Consider the following 18,789-nt stretch of genomic DNA (forward strand, 5'->3'; position numbering starts at 1 on the left):
TGCTGTGAAAAAGGTAAGTACTAGTAACTTTTTATTTTTGTATTTATTTGCATCAAAGTGGACTGAATATGCTGCTGAGCTTTAAATAATAATAAAATTTGTCATGTCATATGTAAATAAAAGCTGTAACCAGCCATCAGTGCCTGTTCACAATAATATCTGTAGGTACTACTTGGGCTTAGAGCGCTGCTTCGAGAAGTTTACTCTGCGCTACTAGCCCCACCCCTTTTACGAAACGATGACGTCTGAGCCAATCACGATTCTTCGCGCGGAATTTCAAATATTTTCAAATGCCCATCCATTCACCGATGTGATATTGTTCCGCCAAATTTGTAAACAAAATAGTCCCATTTGACTGAACGCGAGTCAAATTTGATCCGAGCAAATACACAGTGCATGACAAACCTAGTATGACAAAATATTACACGCATTTCATCACAAAACACAAGTGAAGTCAAGTTTTAGTGGGGCGACCGAGTGCGTTTAAGTCTGGCGGATTGATATCACAACACTTCCCTGGACCAGGCGACGGACAACAAGGGACCGCTGTTGAAGGTTGCTTACGTTAGGTAGTCGTCGGCATGACAGATTGTCGTTTTAACTTTAGGCTGATATGATCGTGTAGTTAAAGTCCTCGTTGTATCCTCGTCTATGTTTATGGATTTCCCAGGATTTTACGCATCTGCAAAGTGACTTTCAGGTGAGGCTACGATAGTCCTAAACTACCGTTATATTAGAGTTTAATAAGTCGTGTAACACAAGTGGCGATCCGACGTTAAGTTTTTAACGGTGGCGTTATAACGATACACGTTTTTTCTTTTTTCTTTTTTTTAACTAGAGAATGTAGTAAATGATAAAAAATAATCAAACTTAGAGCTAGCTATGTATTTCTGGCCAGACGAAAACTCTACAGTCGAGGCCACATTGCACGTGGGATACTGGGAAAATTTTTGCTAGCGCTTTACTGAGGAACAACGGTCCTGCTGGTTTGTAATAGAAATACAAAACAAATCTAGGGTTAGATTAATCCTACATAGAGTTAAAAAGAAGTGTAGAATAAACTAAAACTACCTAAAATGTCATAAACCAAATTAAAAAATAGCTAAATGTCATCGTTAGGTATGAATACAATGTTGCCGCCTAGTTAAATGTCTTTCCTCGGCTTGGAACGACATTTAAATGCTATTTAACATTTAAAGTTTGATTGTCTAATGTGGATTTGACTGTGCTTTTCGCCTCTGAGTAGGCTGACACTTGTAATGTTTTCGTAATGTTCCCAGGTAACGTTGGAAAAATGCCATTGCACGGTAAGATTGTCGTGATTAAGCGGAGTGGAGGAGATGGGACTGAATTTCCTCTGACTGCAGCATGTTTATTTGGAAGGTTGGTAGAGTTGGCCTTTGTTTACCTTCTGTATTAATCCCACTTACAGTAGTGTTCGTACATGTAAGACATCCTCGTGTACTACAGAAAACGCATGCACTTCATCAATGTTTCTCATGTTGCGATTGTGATGGGCTATAAAAACTTTACTGTTAAGCTGTTGAAGTGAAGAAACTATGTTTGTTTTCATATACAGTAGACTTTACATTGTTAGATCAAAGCTCTCAAGCAAATCCACATCAGTTTTGCACCATCTGACCGGCTTCATGAGCCTTTAAAGATCAGCTCCCAGTTGCATGTAAATATGAAGAGGTTCCACTTATCATGCAGCTGAATGCCTTCTGCTTGTGACCTTACAGGAAGCCTGACTGTGATATTCGTATTCAGCTTCCTCAAGTCTCCAAGGAGCACTGCCGGATTGACTTGAATGAGAATAAAGAGGTAAGAAAATACAAGAAGCGCGACTGCTTTAATGGCCTTAGTTTGCCGATATTTAAAAAATGATTGCTGTGGGGAATGTTTGCTTAGGTGGTGTGTAATCATGTAGTTGTGCTTCTGCTTTGAAATGTTTTCATTGTTCATGTGGTGTTTCTCTCTCGCTCTCTCTTTCTGCCAGGTCATTTTGACCAATTTAAGCTCAGCAAATCCAACGTGTGTCAATGGCGAGGTTTTGCAGCAGTCTGAGCGCTTGAAGCATGGAGATGTTATAACCATTATTGACCGTTCTTTCAGGTTAGTGTAGTGTAAAAGAAACATTTTAACAACCTTTTTTCATAAGCCGTTAGACAAATGCTGAGGTAAAGGGCATTCAAGTTGCGTTTAGCAGAGTGTATTGTTGGAACAGAAGTGTAATTCTCTGAAATGCAACCTGCAAAAAGTCAAGGATGTGAGGAACCCGCTAAAACCGAATGTAATGCTTAAGCTCAACAATACCACGTAATATGAAATCTGTGTTGGCCGTTTCAGTTAACATGATATTGGCTTGTTGGTTATTATTACTAAATGCAAATTCAGGTGAGTATGACTGGGGTTAATTTATTGTTTTTCATGTAGAGATAAAAATGAGATAATATATCTTGTAGAAAAGTGGTGGGTAATTGGAATCTTCTGATGTGTTTAACATATTTTAAGAGCTCATAGATTATACTGCTTGCAGTGGGAATTAAACAGTCCAGGTCTTAGTGTCTCCATGGTAGCATTGTCATGGTCACTCTAAAGAGCGTCTTCTATGTTTTTGATTTTGGTTATTTCAGGTTTGAGTATCCTCCGGCACAAACGCCAAAGAAGAGGTCTGCCATCGGAGGCAAACCTGAAACCCTCAAGGTAATTATATTTATTCATTTATTTATTTATTTTACTTTTAAACCACTTTGAATATTTCAGCCTTCCACAACTCTCTTTAAAAAAATAAAGAAAAAAAAATTACCCTTCTAATAAATTGGATTGTTTTACTAATGGGGGTTTCTTATTCTTAGGTTCTTCAAGACCAGCAAGTGGGTGACACCCCTATTGTGGAAAAAGGAGAAAAGAGATTCTCTGAAGTGTCATCAGGTGTGATTTCTATTTAGAAACAGTCATTTTTAGCATTGTAGCTATGTGAAGCAGCGTACACTCACTAAATATGTCTGAAAATAAGCAGACCCATGTAACCAAAGCTGTAAATGGTCTTGCAGAAAAAATGGCTAAACAGCCACTGACTGATTTGTTTTATTTTTTATTTTTTTAAGATACTTGTCTTAAAGATGGAGCCAACCATGACAATATTCAGCGTTCCTTGGAGAAAACCGGAGAGTTGGAGTCCAAGGCAGATGATAGCCTGCTACAAGGCAAGAGCAACTCCCCCTTCAGCGACCTGTATCAAATGATCAAAAAATCTCTGGATGTCAAGACCCCTCGGAAATCTTGTGCCAGTCAGCTTGAAACGCCTTCCTCAAAGGTCGCCTCTCCAAAACCCAGTTCGGTCAGAAAAGGTAGTGCCATTTTCACTGAGAGAAAAAGCACTCCTAAGAAAAGTGAAGTTCTAGCTGGACCTGGAAGTACAAACGGGGGAACCCCAGTGTCTGTGAGGAAACAAGCGAAGGTTCCAGCTGCTGAGACGGCTGAACCCAGAGCAGAAGAGGCTGAAAATGGCAGCGTGATTGAAACGGCTTCACCTCGGAAAAGAAACGGCGCAACTCCTCAGAAGTTTACTGTAAACGAGGTTATTGAGCAAATTACAGCTGAAACACCCAAGTCACCTGCGAGGAGGAGGAGTAAGGAAACGTCACCTGGCAAAACTCCAGTGACCAAGAACCAAGAAGAAAAAACAAAGGCGTCACCCAGGAATTCAGCTGGAAAAGGTTTTACTGCTCAAAATTGAATTATAATATTTCTGGGTGTAGCTGTATAATTGATATTGTACACTTCTGGTAGCTTGATACTAATGTACGAGCATATTTTGTTTTCATAGGAAAAGAAGTGTCCAAAAAACGCAAGAGTGGAGAACTCGGAGAAGACGTGCCCAAACAGCAAGCAAAGAGGAAACGCGTTTCCTTTGGAGGTTACCTGAGCCCAGAGCTGTTTGACAAACGCTTGCCTCCTGACTCTCCATTACGCAAGGGGGCTACCCCACGGAGGAGCTTGTCTCTCTTGAGACCCAAGCAGTCACTGCTTAGGCGAGCATCCGTCATCGGCTTGCTAAAAGTAAGAATGGGCAGTTTTAAGTGACAGTATACTTGGAATGTTATACACTTATTTAAAACATATATTGTTTTCCATAGGAGGGCAGCCCACGTGCAAAAAGTCCTGCAAAAACAAAAACACCATCACCTAAGAAATCACCGAGCAAGAAAATGGCTTCTCCTAAGACTCCAACTTCTGGGAAGAAGTCTCCCAAATCCAGATCACCATCACCCAAGGCAGCAACTCCTGCAAAGAAGTCACCCAAGTCCAGGTCCCCGTCTCCCGCGAAGAAGTCGCCCAAGTCCAGGTCCCCGTCTCCCGCGAAGAAGTCGCCCAAGTCCAGGTCCCCGTCTCCCGCGAAGAAGTCGCCCAAGTCCAGGTCCCCGTCTCCCGCGAAGAAGTCGCCCAAGTCCAGGTCCCCGTCTCCCGCGAAGAAGTCGCCCAAGTCCAGGTCCCCGTCTCCCAAAGCAGCTTCTCCTGCCAATAAATCGCCCAAATCCAGACCTGCTTCTCCTAAAGCAACAGCGAATAAATCGCCAAAATCCAAGAGCCCATCTCCTGCAAGAGGAAGATCTCCTTCTAAAGTGGAAACTCCTAAAACCAACGAACAGCAGAAAACTCAACGCAGGGCTTCAACCCCAGGGCAGATTCCCCACGAGCAAGTTCCTGCTGGAAAAAGAAGGGCAACTGTGGGTTTGCCTGGTACTTCTCTGGAAAGTGTTCCTGCTGTCGTCCTTACACCAGCTAAAACTCCCACTAATTCAGGAGTTCAGACCCCCACAGTCAAGGGGCGATTTTCTGTGTCACAAATTAGTACACCCTCTCCAATAGCTGAAGCCGACAAGGTCACTGACCAGGTTCTTTTGCCCACCGTCACCCCTAAAACACACAAGGGAAGGAAAAGCACCTCGCAGAAGAGTGCAGTAAAGATGCACAGAAGAAGTGGCATTTCAAGAGCATCTATGAAAGGTATGATAAGTGCTGAAATGTTTGATAGCTGGTTTCAACTCTTGGTTTTTGTTCCCAGCACTAGAAATCTGTCAGGTCCAGTCAGAATGAAGGTCATTAGTGTGAGTAGCTGAAAGCTACTTGTTTTACTCATTTTCTTTTTATCATCTTTAAAAATGTAAATTTTATTTAATCTTTCAAAGCTGTTTATAATTAGTTAATGCAGTTGTTGTAGAAAAAGAAATCTGATGATCTTGGCAACACGATGAGAATGAGAAGATTAATTTTGTGTGTTTTCTTTCTTTCTTTTTTCTCCTCATGTTCATCCAGTCTCCAATCCTTGGGCGCACATTGTGAAATTTGGTCAACCTAAGGCTCAAGTTGTTGCTCCACTTAAAAAAACCATTGCCCAAAAGCCTAAGAAGAAAGCAGTGCCCAAACCACAGGTACAGAAACATATTGTACCAAGTACAGTTATGTTTAAAGTAGAATTTTTCTTATTCCTTAAGTTATGTGTCGAGATTGGTTATGTTTAAACTTTTAGGGCACATCATTAATGCATTGATTAGTGTTTGCAGATGAATTTAACAATTATGTGTCTGTTGTTCTGATTCTTTATATTGATCTTTATAAAATCTACTTGTCTTTCCAAAACACCAATCAGACACCTGCCAGAAATCTGAAGGGCTACGTGAGCACTGGACATGCAGACTCGCCCGCCACCATTGTTGTGGGTAGAGCACACAGACAGACCGTTGTGCAGCCAACTGGTGCTGCACCAAGAGTGGTTACCAATGTTGCACTCTTCAAAAAGAACATGAAAATGGATGAAGACTTGACTGGTAAGCACCTCTCCTTCATCCACAGCAGGTGGGGAAACTTGTGGCCAATTTCAGTTTTGTGCCTTCTTACATTGTGCTGTTTGATTTCAGGTATTTCTGAAATGTTTAAAACTCCTGTAAACGAAAGGAAGCGGAAGTCTTTAATCGATGATAACAGCGTCACAAAGACACCAGCAGGAGGTCAGAGCGCATCTGTGATGGAGCCATCAGTGCTGAGCACACCAGAGGAACCAGGTAAGCTGTGTATTTGTGGTGTTTTGATTGGTAGTGAATCTTGAGTTCTGCATAATCCAGGTAAGCTGGCTGGAACATTAAATTGTTATAAAGGAGAACAAAAATATGACTTATTTACAGGTGAGATGATAGTATCTCCGCTGAGTGTTACATCTGCAGTAAAAGGCAGAAGATACAACAGTGAGGCAGTCCAACGCCTCCTTGATGAAGATCAAGACGCCACCTTCATCGGCCAGATTCAGTCAGAGTCAAGTGAACGGCAGAATGCAGATTTGCAGACGTCCACTGTAACAACTCCCAAACAGAGGCCAGAATTACCAGATTCTCTGACCGGAGTTAAGAGGATCATGAAGACGCCGAAACAGAAGGCTGAGCCTGTTGAAGATTTGAGAGGGAAGCTGTTGAAAACTCCAAAACAGAAGCCTGAAAAACAGGAGTGCCTCACTGGAGTCAAGAGGATCATGAAGACTCCGAGACAGAAAGCCGAACCTTTAGAGGACATCAGAGGGAATCTTCTGAAGACTCCCAAACAGAAGCCTGAACAGCAAGAGTGCTTCACTGGAGTTAAGAGAATATTTAGAACTCCAAAGGAGAAGGCTGAACCCCTTGAAGACCTTCGAGGGAAGATTTTGAAGACCCCCAAAGTCCCAGAAGGTGGTGATGCCAGTTTGGATGGTGTTAAGGAGCTTCTGCAGACGCCAGCGCAGTTGCAAGAATCTGACGCAAAAGGCATGAAAACTCCAAAAACGAAGAGCTCCCCAGTGGTTCACCTCACCGGAATCAAGAGAGTAATGAAGACACCCATGGAGAAAGGTGCTCCTGTCGAAGATATGGTTGGCGTGAAGAGGCTCATGAGAACTCCCAGACAGAAAGGTGAACCTGTTGAGGCGAATTTCGGGCTCAAGAGACTCATGAAGTCGCCGAGGCTGAGGGGTAATGCTCCAGTGGAGGACTTTGAGGGACTTCAAGAACTTATGGAGGAGCCACTGACTGAGCCCACAGTACAACCAGAGGCAAAGGAGGTAATGACAAACTCACTCAGTATTCATACAAAATACATGCCCCCCCCCCCCCCCCCCCCCCCCAAAAAAAAAGAAAAGGGGGCAAACACTAAAAAAAACTCTGTTTGGTTTATCATTTCACTCTAAAATTAAGTCTGAAAATCTATCTGTGTTACTGAGTTAACTCTTATAAATGCCATTGCCTCTATTCCCTGGTTTTAGGAAGTTGTTTGGTGCGCATGGTTTACAGTTTTCTAACAAGACCTCATTGTCCAAATTGGTTTTGATCTATTTTTAGCAGGGTGAAGCTCAGATGTCTCTAGACAGCAGTGGAAACGTGGTAAAAGGTGGGTTAGGTTTACTAAAACTGTTAAATGTGTGTTCTTGGGAGCGTGGACTTGAAAAGGGTTTGATCAGTGTGACTTTCTTTTGTAATATTGTCAAAACATATCAGCCTCCACACAGATTCAGCTTTAAACGGTTTCTTTTTTTCCCCTCTCTCTCTCCTTTTGGATGATGATAATAAAACATCAGATGCCATGGAAACGGTCTCTCAGGCAGATGCAGTACTTCTTGAAGAAGCTGAGGTGAAGACTGCTGTGAATGCAAATCCTGCCCATGAGAAGAAATCTGTACGAGGCAGAAGGGCAAAAACGGTGGAATCTAAAGCAGCTCAGGATAAACAGGAAGCACCAGACTCTGCCGAAGAGCCTGTAATCCCTACTCCATCCAGAGGAAGAAGAGGAAAGAAAACTGAAGCTACAGCACCACCTGCTGTTAGACAGACGACAAGAGGCAGAAATGCGAAGACAGCTGAAAGCACGGATGTTGAGCTGTTAGCAGAAGAGAATCACCTTCCTTCTCCCAAAGTTGCTCCTAAGCCGAAAAGGGGTAGAAGTGCACAGCAGTCTTCTGATGAGCCTGAAGTTGCTGCTGAAGCTGAGCGTGTTCAGAGCCAGCCACTTAATGTTGAGGAGAAAGCAAATGAAAGTGCTGTGCCCAAGCGAGGAAGAAGAGCTAAGCAACCCAAAAAGTCACAGCAACGAAATGAAACTGAGGATGTTCCCCAAGATACACCAGGTATAACACTCTAGATTATTTAGTGCCTTCTCTTAGGAAGTATAACTAATAACTGAACATGTTGCATTATGGTATTTGTTATTTGTATGTATAATTTTCTCCCTCTTGTTTTATCTTGCTCTTGTTTAAAATTAGATGCAAATGTAGCCTGCAGTGACCAGCCTGAGGTGTTGCCAGGCGGAGCTGATAAAAACAAACCTGATGCCATGGAAACTGTGGTCCAAGCACCTCAAGCTGAAAGCTTACTTCACGTGCAGACACCAGTTTCAGTTCAGAAGAAATCTGTCCGAGGCAGAAGAGCAAAACAGGCCAAATCTGAAGAACTTGAAGATAAAAAAGAGGCAGCTGAAATTCCTGAAGATCCCATTGTACCTACTCCAGCAAGAGGAGAAAGAAGAGGGAAGAAAATGGAAGCTGCAGCGCCACCTGCAGCTAGACCCACAAAAAGAGGCAGAAATGCAAAGTCTCAGGAGAGCACCTCTGAGACCTCCGCTGAAGTCAGTGCCCAAGCGTCTGTGATAAACACCAGTCAAGAAAAGTATTCTGCACTCCAGACAGAAGAAGCTGTCGCTAAGCCAGTCAGAGGGAGGAGAGCAAAACAAACACCTGTTGAGCCAGCTCAACCAGAGCCTGAAACGGTTGAAACAGCAAGTGGGGAACAAGGCCAAGTGGAAAACTCTGAGCCTCAGAAGCCCTCTCTTCCCACCGCTGGAAAACCACGAAGAGGGAGAAAGGCAAGACAGGATACCGCTGAACAGAATGAGGTGACAGAAGAGGTGGTCGAGCAGGCAGCAGTGGAGATGAATGAGCAGTCTCAGCCTCCAGCCAGAGTAAAGAGGGGCAGAAATGCCAAACGGGATGAAGAAAAGATGAATGGGCCTGCTAAAAAAATAAAACTAACAAGAAAGACTGAGCAGGCCCAAACAGAATTAACAGAAGAAGCCCAAACTGTTGAAATGGTCATTTCAGAGACAACAGAACCAGCCCAGATAAGCGAAGAGGCTAGTGTAGCCACGAAGCCCAGAAGAGGAGGGCGGAAAGCAAAACAAGACACAGAGAGTGTGGAATCCATTGAGGTCCAAGAGGTCCCTGTTCTCAGCACTGAAAATAAACCCAAACGAGGCAGGAGGGGAAAACAGGCTGCCGAAGAAACTAAAGCCACTGCCGAAAATCCTGAACACAAGCCGAAGGCTGAGGAGGCGAAAAATGCTGAGCCACTTTCCTCGTCTATGAAAACTAGCAGGTCAAGAGGGGTGAGGGCTTCTGCTAAATGTGAGACTTCACAAGCCATTCCAGCCAAGAGAGCCCGCAGAGGTACAACGGTTTCTCCTGAGGAGGTCAGCACAGAATCCACAGTTTTGGTTTCCGAGCCTGCTCCCACGTCAGTGGAACCAGCAAGAAAGGGAAGACGGGGAGCATTCAAGTCCACAACAGAAGAGCCTATGACGACTACTGACCAGAAGAATCCTGAAGCTGTTGAGAGCAACGCAAAGATGCCCAGAAGATGCGTTAAGTGGAAATCAGACTTGGAAGTCTTCGAGATTCCAAAGGCGACACCTGTAAAAGCAGCTCGAGGTAGGAAGTCTAAAGCTGCAGACCAAGTCGGCAGTGAAAGCAAAAATGTGTCAAATGATGCCAACAAAACTGAAGAGGAGGATCTCTCAGATAAAGCTGTTGACAGTAGACCTGTTAAAAGAGTCGGACGAGGGGCGAAGACTGCTGCCAAAGTGGAACCTGCAAACAACCCAGAGAAAACCGCTGAAGCCGAAACGCAGCCTAAAACCCGCAGAGGAAGATCAGCAAACAAATAGATGCATTTGTACACATCAGTACCTTTTTAACAATAATCTATTTTTGTACTTGTGGTTTTTTGTTTTGTTTTTTTTGTTTTTTCTCCGTCTTTTTTTTTTTTTTTTTAGATTGTAATGCTTTGCAGTCCATAGTTTTGTAGTGAAAAAGCTTTGCCTGAGTTCAGCAGGGAATCTTTGTTTTTAATCATTTGGTGTCAAGCTGTATTATTCTTCACTGATTCTGCAAATATTTTATGGTTCAAAAAATTGGTTATTAAATTTTTTTCTACATTGGAAAATGTGTGGAAATTGTTTTTATTTTATTAAAAAATGTTTAAATCACAACTTTTGAATGCATCTGCATATTGGGTTCAGCTGGTAAATAGATGATCAGGTTAGAAGTAAACAGTTTATAACTCAAATAGTTATTAGCGTAATAGAATTAGTGATAAAGAAAATAATAGCATGTTTAGCCTGTTATCATAGTGGGCTTTGTGACAATGTTTTAATTAAATGTGTCCTGAGACCTCTGCTGTAACTACCTCAGAGGTTGTAATTTAAGCTCTATTCTGCAGTAGGTTTACAGTTTACCTTAAGTGAAAGGCTTAAAGGTTTCAAGCTGAAATAAATTAGCTTAAAAATGATGCATTTTATAATTCTACTTTAGAGACCTCAAGTGAAATTGGACAAATTTAAAAATATTTCTTTTTTAAATTAATGTTAGCGCTTCTCTATGGCCTCAATGCCACTCCTTTATAAATAAACTTCCACAGACTATTCCTGCTACAGTGAGTGCTGTAGTTCAAGAGCTAAGAGGAACTTTATGATTAAAAACATGGGAGCAACCCGGACGGAGTTTGATGACGGACTGAAAGCAAACGCGGAGTCGACGCTGGAGGGAGATTTGAGAGGCGCGTGGAAGGTTGTTGGCCTCAAGCTTGGCTAGCGACTTTTGTGCTTCCTGCGTTTGTCGTTATAACTTATTCTTTACATCATGTCAGAGCACAGTGACATAAAAACAACGCCGAGAGGGTTTCACTGCACCCTGTGCAACGTCAATTTACCCAACTGTAAGTAACGGAAGCTAACTCAACCATATACGAGTCTGTTGAAGTGCTGTGAATGTAATAGTTTCTTTAAATTACAGATAACTAATAAAACTGCGGCGACAGTTTGAGCGTTGCAGTCATTTCCGTTCAAATTTAATGAGTGTTACCGCACTTTGCAAATTACACATGCATTACTAAGTTATGTCTGCTTTATTTTCCGTAGCTTTAAAGTTTAACATTACATAGAAAATTCCTAATTTTTCCTACAGCGTTGTGCAAAAGTCTTGATCTGAAGGATTATAGTTTCCTTCCAAGCAGCCAGACTTTCTTGCCATGTTGTAAAGTATTGTTGAGCACTAGTTCTCCAGCCTCAAGGTTTTGTTTGTTTTGTTTTGTTTTTTTGACATGGACTGTTTTTCACTCATTTACAGTCCAGTCATTTTACCTGACCATATTCAGAGTAATCTTTTGTTTGTTAAGCCGGTTAACGCATACCTTTGGCTCATACAAAAATGAAAAAAATATAGATATCTAACTCAAGGGATGGATCATGGTTGTGTCTACACATAACAGAAAATTTAGTAAAGAACCAACTTTTAATTGTATATTTGGGCATTTTGTTACTAGCGGCATGCTGCAAAAATATATATTTTGTTCCCATTTCTTTAGTTGAGTCTATGAAAATGCCAAAGATAACACAATTTAAAAGGCACAAAATAATAAACAAGATGATTCTCAAAAAGCTATTAACCAGCACAGTGTGTCCTTAAAAAAATGTCAGGCTTAAAAAAACAAAAAAAACACTTATCTGTAGCAGATGTTCAGTGTCTCAAAGTAAAAAAAATAAAATAAAATCCAGCAAACACTTGGCACAGGACCTGAGAGATGCATCTGACCCGTTCCAGAGCCCGTACCTGAACTTTATTGAAGCATTATTTTTGTCCTGCAGCGGCAAGTTTGGATCAGCATCTGAAAGGGAAGAAGCATCAGACGCTGAGTGGCGTGCGGGCCACTAGGAAGACCCAGGAAGACCACAGCGTGTACGTTGGTGGCATCAATCCTGATATCTCCCAAACTGACTTAGCGGAGTATTTTCAGCAGTTTGGGTCAGTCGCAGATGTCATCATTGACAAAGACAAGGTCAGACAACTGTACGCAATCCAGATGTGCACAGTCTTAAAGCAACCCCAAATCACTGCATTTCTATTAAAGCATGACTTTATTCCTCTGCACTCACAGGGTGTGTATGCCATCGTGCAATTCAGCGAGACAGACAGCATCCAAGCAGCTCTGTCCTGTATTGAGCATAAGCTGAAAGGCCTGAAGCTGCGCATCAAACCTCGGGAAAAGAAGAATTTCAAGTTGATTCCCAAGAAGAAGAACGATCCCGAGAACCTCCAACAAGTTCTTGACCGCCTCACACCTGACTTGTGTCAGTTGGTGTCTGTAAGCATCCTCTTCTAAAGTTTGCTAAAATGTGTGTGTCTTTAAAAAATGACAAATACACTTGTTTGGTGCTTGTGTAGCCCTGAAACTCTTGACTCTTACTTTTATGAAGCAGTTTCCCTGCTAATAGACAAGTTTAGTGTAATCTAAAATATGCAGCCTTGAGAATAGACTAGACGAGCTTATAACATGTATGTTTGTTAACAAAGGGACTACGGTGTTGCCCTTTGTTCCCCTCTAGGTGAACGCCCAGATGCAGCACGTTGTTGAGCAATTTCAGCTGGGAGAAAATGAAAAGAACGCCCGAAGCTTGCTGGTTCAACTCATGCAGGAGATTTTTGTAGAGTTTTTCCCAGGTGATCTTTGTAAATATCCGTACACAGGTCTTGCATGCATACTGGGGAGGGGAAAAGAGCAGAAGGAAATGTTTTTCTGACTTTTGTGGCCATATGTTGGGTGGTTTGCAGACAGCCAGATTCTCCCATTTGGTTCATCTGTCAACACGTTTGGCATCCATTCATGTGACCTGGACCTGTTCTTAGACCTAGAAAACACCAAGGTGTTCCAGGCTCATGCCAAGTCAACCACAGAACAGGTTCGATGCGCACATTTGGTCACATAATATCACACATGTAGCTTGATAAAGAAGACGCCTTTGGTTGAGATTCCCTCTTTTTTTAGCCAGGTGAAGGCGTGTCAGACGATGGGCGGTCTGAGGACTCCATACTGTCTGATATCGACCTGTCCACAGCCACTCCAGCTGAGGTTCTCGACCTCGTGGCGATGATCCTGAAACGCTGCGTGCCCAGCGTGCACAAAGTCCACGTGGTCAGCAGCGCTCGTCTCCCCGTAGTCAAATTCCATCACCGTGAGCTTAACCTGCAGGGGGACATCACCATTAATAACAGGTTGGTGAGCGAATGCAATATTGTGCAGCATCGGCTGTATTCAGCTCTGTTTTTATTTTATCTGTGAGCGTAACAGCTGTGTTTCCTCACTAGACTAGCAGTAAGAAACACCCGCTTCCTCCAGCTGTGCTCAGGGATTGATGAAAGGCTGAGGCCTCTTGTGTACACGATCCGGTACTGGGCCAAGCAGAAGCAGCTTGCAGGTAAGACGCAGCAACTTAAAACAAGATCATTGAAACAGATGCCCGTGTTTCAGTTTCCTCTGTATTTTAGGTGGTTATTTCATTTTCTGGTCAACAGATGTCAGTAGAACTTCACTGCCTCTCACTAATGCGAGAAGAGTGATTTTACAATTTTATTACCTTGTTATGATGAAATAAGACGACACAAACAGCTTTTTTTCTTCTATTGCCAGTGTCGACTCATATTAAAATCTTAATGAATGTTGCTCACTGACACTGCTAATTGCCTTTCTGGTGATTACCTTTACTCTTGAGCCATGGTTCCTCTATTCCAATTGTCACAGCAGCACAACAGTTACTCGGGTTTATTAGTGAACTGTAATGACGTTATGGCTGCGTGAGTCACCGTCAGTCCGAGTGCGTAAACAAACAGGTGACAAAACCCAACAAAAACTTGTGGCTGTGTTCTGATTCGTTTCTTCTTCGTAGTAATACTGTCACATTGTGGTGTGTAGGTAATCCCAGTGGTGCCGGTCCCCTTCTGAACAACTACGCTCTCACGCTGCTGATCATCTTCTTCTTGCAAAACTGTGAGCCTCCTGTCCTCCCTACAGTGGATCAGCTCAAAGACTTGGCCTGTAAGTGCTGCATTGCTTCTACACTTCACACAAGGACATTTTTGTATACTTAACCAACTAAATACAGTACTGTGCAAAAGTTTTGAGCCACCCCTTATTTCTTTATATTTTGCTTCCAAGGAGCCAGACTTGCTAATCATTTTTAAAGTAGTTTTGAGCAATAGTTCTCTGGGCTTTCTTAAGGTCTTTCAAAGCTCTTCTTTGGGCATTGGCTGCTTTTTTAAATCCTCTTCAATCCAGTTGTTGTGCCTGACAAATATCAGAGGAATGTTTCTTTGTTTGTTAAGTCACTTAGAACTGAGCTGTGAGTCATCCAAGGATAAAAAAGGCACCTAATTCAAAGCAAGAACCTGTGTTGTGTCTACACATAACAAGCAACTAAGCAATTTTTAAATTTAGGCACTTTGTTACTAGCAGCCTGTCACAAAAACACATAATCTGTTCTCTTTTTATTTAGTTGAATCTGTGAAAAATGCCAAAGATAACACTGTTTAATAGGCACAGAAGTGCACAAAATAGTAATTTTAAAGCCTGGCTTATCTCTGCACAGTGTTTGCTTAAAAAATGTGCAGACTGGACAAGTGGAATGCCTCAAAAAACATCTATAGCAGATGAACAGTATCTGAAGTCGTTAAGAAAAAATCCAGCAAAGTCCTGACACAGGATGTGAGAGATGCACCTGACCAGTTAATCCATCTACAGTTCACTGAAGCCTCATGAGAAATGGTCTCCGTAGAAGGGTGGCTGTCAAGAAACCATTATTAAGGAGGAGGCACAGGGAGAAAGAACTGGGCTGAAAACCAGTGGCAACGGGTCTGATGGAGTGATGAATCCAAATTAAAAATTTTGGTTAATATCATCATTAATATGTACGGAGGTTGGTAGAGGTAGAACAGTGAGTATTTAGTGATTGTCAGAGGTGGCCAGTTAATTTACCCAAGGGTCCACATGAGGTGCTTTTGTGGGTAGGTGCACCAATAAGCTGAACTCAGTTCTGCTCAGTGTTAATTTTATGTGATTTTCTGGGAAATCACAAAGCTGGTCCTGACTGCTGCATACCTGGATTTGTACAGCTCAGTGAAAAGTCCTTGCTTTTTTTGCAGCTTTGCTAACAAAGCTTTAGATATATGTTCTGCTCATTCAAGTTCTTATATTTCTTTCTTCAAATTGTAGTAATTAAACAGCAATCTGCTTTCCCCAAGCTGAACACACGGCTTTACCTCTGACTTAAGTAAAAAAAAAGTACTTGTCTTCTTAAAAACTCTTTTTCTCAGACTAGTTTTGTTTTGTTTTTTGTAGCTAATAGACAGTTTTTGGGACTAGCAAACACACCTTGTAAATGTTAGTTCCAATGTATTTACAGTGAATGTCCTTCAAAAAGCTTGGCGAACGATTCCTGAAGAATGCTTCAGGAAGAGAAAAAATATATTCTCTTGTATATATTTCCATTTTGATGTTTTGGGTTTTTTGTCCTAGGGAGAGTCATGGCTCCTTCAGTGGCTCACGACCCCTTAAGATTTCTTTTTGTACCAAAACACCGGTTAAGAACATTGAGACAATCTTTGACAAAAATTTGAAATTTGACAAAGGAATAGATTAAGAGCTCAGAAACAAAATCCTTCTGATCTGGAAAGGAGCATGTCTTTGTTACATATAAACTGGACTACTGCAATGGACTGTATGCTAAAGTTAATCAATCATCTCTTGCCTGTTTACTATTAGTCTAAAACGCTGCAGCTGCTGATTACTGAGTAGGACGAAAAAGCGAGATCACGTTCCTCCAGCGTTGGCAGCTTTGGTTCTGGTGCATTACAGAGTCCAGTATAAAGTGGCACAGTTTGTTGTCTCTTGTGTTGGATACGCTCCCTGGAGATCTTTAAGGTTTGCTTCTCAATCACTCTGTGGTTGAAGCTTATTTCCAGAGAAGCTGCTGTTGCACCAGAAATTATGGGATGACCTCCCAAATGACCTCAGATAAATATGCGGCTGTTTTTAAATCTAAAATAAAGACACAGCTTTTCTGTTATGCTTTTGGAAACTTTGCCGGACCTCTGTTTGGATGATTGATTACTGTTTGGTTTTTCATGTAAACCCTGTGAATGCGTGTAGCGTCAATGCTTTTTTTTTTAGAAACCTGTTTATTCAATTTTATTTTAGTGTAAAGCACTTTGGTTTCAAATATGCTATATAAATAAATTTTTCTTCCTTAAACTACTGTTTAGTTTGAATTCCCTAAACTCTCATCACTTGCACTTAGGAACAAATCTGTGTGTATGAGCACCAAGATTTACCTGACCCTACTTTTTGTGACTCACCGTACAATTAACTGTTTCATTTAAAGAAAAACGTTACTAAAAAACAAAATACTTCTTAATATATTTTGTCTTGCAGACAGACTAAAATGACCATTTGTATTAAAGGTAACTTAGATAATGTATTAGTCTTTTAGCTGTGACTTTAGCTTATGTATTAACTGTTTAACCTGTGTTAATAATTATTAACTTGATTGCAGGTGAGGAGGAAGAGTGTGAGATTGAAGGCTGGAACTGCACCTTCCCCAGTCAGCCTATTGCTGTTCCCCCCAGCAAGAACACTCAGCAGCTCTGTAAGTTAAAGTTAAAATGTAAAGAAAGAAATGTGTTAGTCAGAGATTTCCTCACTCTAAACAAATCGTTTCTCTGTCCAGGTACCCTGCTGGCTGGCTTCTTCTCCTTTTATGCCAAGTTTGATTTTGCAAGTAATGTTATATCTGTTAGGGAGGGCCGTTCATTTCCAATCACAGATTTCCTCAGTCAGAATAAAGAGGATGATGCTTTGCAAGAGGACCAGTCCACCAAGGCCCATCAGCAGCGTCCCAAACTTGGCCCCCTAAACCTCTTAGACCCCTTTGAGCTTTCCCACAATGTAGCGGGAAACCTGAATGAACGCTGTCAGCGCAGCTTTCAGAGGGAGTGCCAAGAGGCTGAGAAGTACTGCCGCAGCCTGCAGTATCAGCGAAAATCCACCAAGGGGAAATCGTGGGGCCTAGTGCGCTTATTTAGCCCACATGGGGAAGCGACACCGTGCAAAACAGAGCAGCTGACCATCAGTATCCCGTTCAAGTCGGCCTCGCTCCCAGAACGACTGCGCGACGAACTGCACGCAGCGGGAGACGGTTTCCGGCTGCTGTGGTTTCAGAGAGTTTGCTCTGCTGTAGAGGAAGTACTGAAAAATGTTCTCAAGTGTCACCTCACTCCCTCTAAAGATGCCGTATTTGGCGAGGACTCGTCCATTTCTGCTGAGGAAATGGAAACTACACAAGCTTCTGTCATATCGTCACTCAGTGACAGCTTTGACGGTGCTGAAGCCCAAATCGAAGCCAGCCCTCTGGGTACAGTTGTTATCGGTGGCAAGAGGCGGCTGTCTTCTGGCAGTGATGCTTCGGTGTCGCCGCAAGGCAAAAAGCCAAGAATGGCGAGACGAGGAAAGCCTGAGCTCCCGGCGTGGATGTGCATGCAAAAACACGTAGTCTGGGCGGGCAGGAGGAAAGTGAAACGGGAGCTGATCAAAGATGCTGACTCGAGGCCAGAGGGCAGCTGTGTGGAGCTGGAGTCCCAGGTTACGGCTTTCATCATTGAAAAAGAGCCAGAGCTCAAGGAACCCCTGGAGTTTAATGTTCAGCCCCAGATGCTGGGAGGAACAGAAAGCACAAGGGCAGTGCTCAAGTTAGAGCCGAGCAGCGACAAGACAGGAGTGTTTCAAGACTTCTTTCATTTCCTGGAAGCTTTCTTACCCAAGATGGTAGAGACATTGATAGAAAAAGAAGAGGCTAGTGCTTAAAAGGCAATATGTTTCCCTAAATGAAAGATTTTTTTTGTATTAGTTATGAAAAAAAGTTGCAGTAAATGCTGCGTAAATGAATCATTAAAAAAAGGGACATACAGCTGTCTATTATATACGTGTTGGCTCTGTCAGAATGTTTGTAATGGTTTTCATTCATACTGTACGTTTGTACTTCTGAGTTCTTTAATATTTCACATTTGAGGTTCTGATTAGCCCATTTTTAAGTTTGACGTGACTTAGTTTTACTGTCTTATTTTCAAAGTCATTCTGTTGGTTTAGACAGCTCCACATCTTGTTTTCAGCTGAATAAAGTCCTTTTGTAAAAACTCTTCCTGTCAACACTTTCTTTTACATAAAGAGTTGTAAAGTGTAACAAATTTGCAAAAATAGAGTTGTTTGTTTCACGGTTTTCCAGAAAGAAGCCGTTGGGCGAAGCTTTCTTTTTTTCCTGTTTCCCTCGTCCTCTCTGTGCTCATATGACTTAGACAGATGAGAGTAATTATTCAGGCAGGCAGTCTGCTTTATTACAGCAGGACAAGGTGGAGCTGAGGGATGCACAGAGCTCCCATGTGCTGATTAACATCATTCATCTCACTTTTATAGGGAAATACAGATGGTCTGCTAGTTAGATAGGCCTATGGAGATAGCCGTGATGATAAAGAGCGTTGAGATGAGATAGTACATGTTAATCTGACGCCGGTTCACATTAATGACAGGATGTTTATTGTTGCCACATTATTAGAGAGGAAACTGTAACGTATGACCCAGCCGGTCACGATATTTGTGATCCCTCATGATTCACAGT

At 42.2% G+C, this 18,789-nt stretch overlaps 2 protein-coding genes across 2 annotated transcripts; both read left to right on the plus strand.

Moving 5' to 3' along the window:
• The first annotated feature begins 612 nt into the window (after positions 1-612).
• On the plus strand, positions 613-10,167 carry LOC134633211 (proliferation marker protein Ki-67-like). The gene is made up of 16 exons (XM_063482086.1): positions 613-700; positions 1,281-1,383; positions 1,743-1,824; positions 2,000-2,115; positions 2,637-2,706; positions 2,859-2,934; positions 3,111-3,722; positions 3,833-4,065; positions 4,143-5,013; positions 5,323-5,438; positions 5,657-5,834; positions 5,925-6,068; positions 6,189-7,090; positions 7,368-7,416; positions 7,604-8,149; positions 8,285-10,167. Exons 2-16 carry the CDS (start codon positions 1,295-1,297, stop codon positions 9,958-9,960), a joined length of 5,760 nt encoding a protein of 1,919 aa, XP_063338156.1. The 5' UTR covers positions 613-700; positions 1,281-1,294; the 3' UTR covers positions 9,961-10,167.
• Positions 10,168-10,820: 653 nt separating this feature from the next.
• tut1 (terminal uridylyl transferase 1, U6 snRNA-specific) lies at positions 10,821-18,269 on the plus strand. Its single transcript, XM_063482087.1, has 10 exons — positions 10,821-11,009; positions 11,938-12,128; positions 12,228-12,434; positions 12,676-12,790; positions 12,902-13,029; positions 13,116-13,342; positions 13,436-13,545; positions 14,040-14,162; positions 16,675-16,767; positions 16,849-18,269. The coding sequence occupies exons 1-10, from the start codon at positions 10,934-10,936 to the stop codon at positions 17,979-17,981; spliced, it is 2,403 nt and encodes an 800-aa protein (XP_063338157.1). The 5' UTR covers positions 10,821-10,933; the 3' UTR covers positions 17,982-18,269.
• Positions 18,270-18,789: the final 520 nt, after the last annotated feature.

The sequence above is a fragment of the Pelmatolapia mariae genome, linkage group LG8 (genome assembly GCF_036321145.2).
Source record: "Pelmatolapia mariae isolate MD_Pm_ZW linkage group LG8, Pm_UMD_F_2, whole genome shotgun sequence".
NCBI lineage: Eukaryota > Metazoa > Chordata > Actinopteri > Cichliformes > Cichlidae > Pelmatolapia > Pelmatolapia mariae.